Source organism: Trachymyrmex septentrionalis, unplaced genomic scaffold, assembly GCF_001594115.1.
Source record: "Trachymyrmex septentrionalis isolate Tsep2-gDNA-1 unplaced genomic scaffold, Tsep1.0 scaffold153, whole genome shotgun sequence".
Classification (NCBI taxonomy): Eukaryota; Metazoa; Arthropoda; class Insecta; order Hymenoptera; family Formicidae; genus Trachymyrmex; species Trachymyrmex septentrionalis.
Genome location: NW_017304684.1, coordinates 78,923 through 80,692, shown reverse-complemented (window position 1 = coordinate 80,692; position 1,770 = coordinate 78,923). Strand labels below are relative to the sequence as shown.

The following is a 1,770-nucleotide window of genomic DNA, read 5'->3' as shown; positions in this document are numbered from 1 at the left end:
ATTGATGCAAACCGGCGAATAACAACTCGTGAGATCGCTGAGAGATTAAATTTCGAATTCGACCGTTCATGATCATTTGAAACACGTCTGATTGAAAATCGTCTTTCATTTTCATAAGAAAAAACGAAATTACTTTCCGAACAACCTAATAGTAATATTGTTGCATTAAATTATATAATAATAAATTATATAATTTTTTTTCATTTTCGTGATTCGCTAATAGGAATATAAACATTATTTGTCGACATTTACTTTACAATTATATAAGCAAATGATAAAAACAGATTTATTGGCTTTTTATTTACCAATTAAAAATTATATAACTAGATATTTAGATAAATAATAAATGTAATTACAGAGGCCTAATTTGTTACTATAAACTTTATAAATATACATGGTACATGTCGGGACCATTGCGGATTATAATCCTTACTAAAACATCACACTCATATTCGTTGGCGTTAATCATTCACACACATTCAATTAATTATTATACGTGTATCGGCAGAAACGTTTCAAGTTAGCAATAACAAATCGTCGATAAATGTTATATACACACACATACACACACACATTTTCCCTTTTTTCTCGCATTGTAAAGTTATTATATATAGATGGCATTAATTTGATATAACATATCTATATAGTATCAAAATAAATAGTTTCATTGCCATCAGTTTTGTTCCTGTGTCCATTGATTGCATCAATTCAGCTATTACGAGCGTTCTTGGGCATTCCGCAACAATGGATTTTGTACTTTTCTTTGATCAATCCATAATTACACTTTACGATTATGTATGTATGTTGTATGCATCGAGTTAATATCAATCGACGATCCGTTCTTTCTTATGTTGATTTTACGTGATCTGCATGATACCAAAATGGCCAATGATTGTTGAGATGAAATGCAGATTCGTATAATTTGTAATTTGAGAAGCTCATACGCACATCACTTTTGCTTCAATGTCAGTGAAGCAATCAGTGCGTAATAATCATAGATTATTTATGGCAGGGATTGCTACAAGCTTGTTTTCTTTGCATACATTTGCTAATAATACTGTTACTTTCCGGTAACAGCTTGAAATCTGGGTAAGCAAAGACCGAACTTGGTTTCTATACCAGTAAAAATAGGCAGAGCTACTTGGTAGCCACCTATATGATCAGGATTCGTTGATCGAATTTCATCTGCTACTCCCATAGTAGGCACCTTTTGTTCCGAGCCAGTAGGTCGACTAAAATAACATAAATATGATTACACATTTCAATCAATTAAACACATTTCATCAATTAAAATAGATATTTTATAATACAATATAGATTTTGCAATTAAAAAAGTTTATATCAATATATTATGTAAATTACACATTATATAAATACACATTATATAAATTAATCTTTGGGATTTAAATTTAATCTCTGGCACCTTTATTGGCCTTAATTTATTATCTCTAGCCTTGAATTTATTATTTATTTTTATTTTTAAGATTTTTGAGTTTGTTAATAATTTGATATTTATATCAACACTAATGAGACACACCATCAAGGATGATTGAGAATGTCAGCTCGATAACGAAACAGTGCGGAATAATACTTATGTGATAAATTTAAGCTAGTTACTTAACATATATTGTCTATTGGAGCGCATATGTTGTTCGAGTTGACATTTTCAGTCATCTTTGGGACCGAGTAATACATAGAATATAAAATATCATCTCCAGATATCTTCAATTTTTAATTTCTGAAGTGATTTATTTTACATCATAAGTATAA

General features: G+C 29.5%; 1 protein-coding gene across 1 annotated transcript in view; it reads right to left on the bottom strand.

The window, feature by feature from the left end:
- Positions 1-601: 601 nt before the first annotated feature.
- LOC108745859 (calcium-binding mitochondrial carrier protein Aralar1) overlaps positions 602-1,770 on the bottom strand; it is a 57,830-nt gene continuing 56,661 nt past the window's right edge. The window contains exon 16 of the mRNA XM_018482255.1: positions 602-1,232. Within this exon, the coding sequence (XP_018337757.1) occupies positions 1,061-1,232 (172 nt within the window). The 3' untranslated portion in view covers positions 602-1,060. The remainder of the gene's footprint in view (positions 1,233-1,770) is intronic.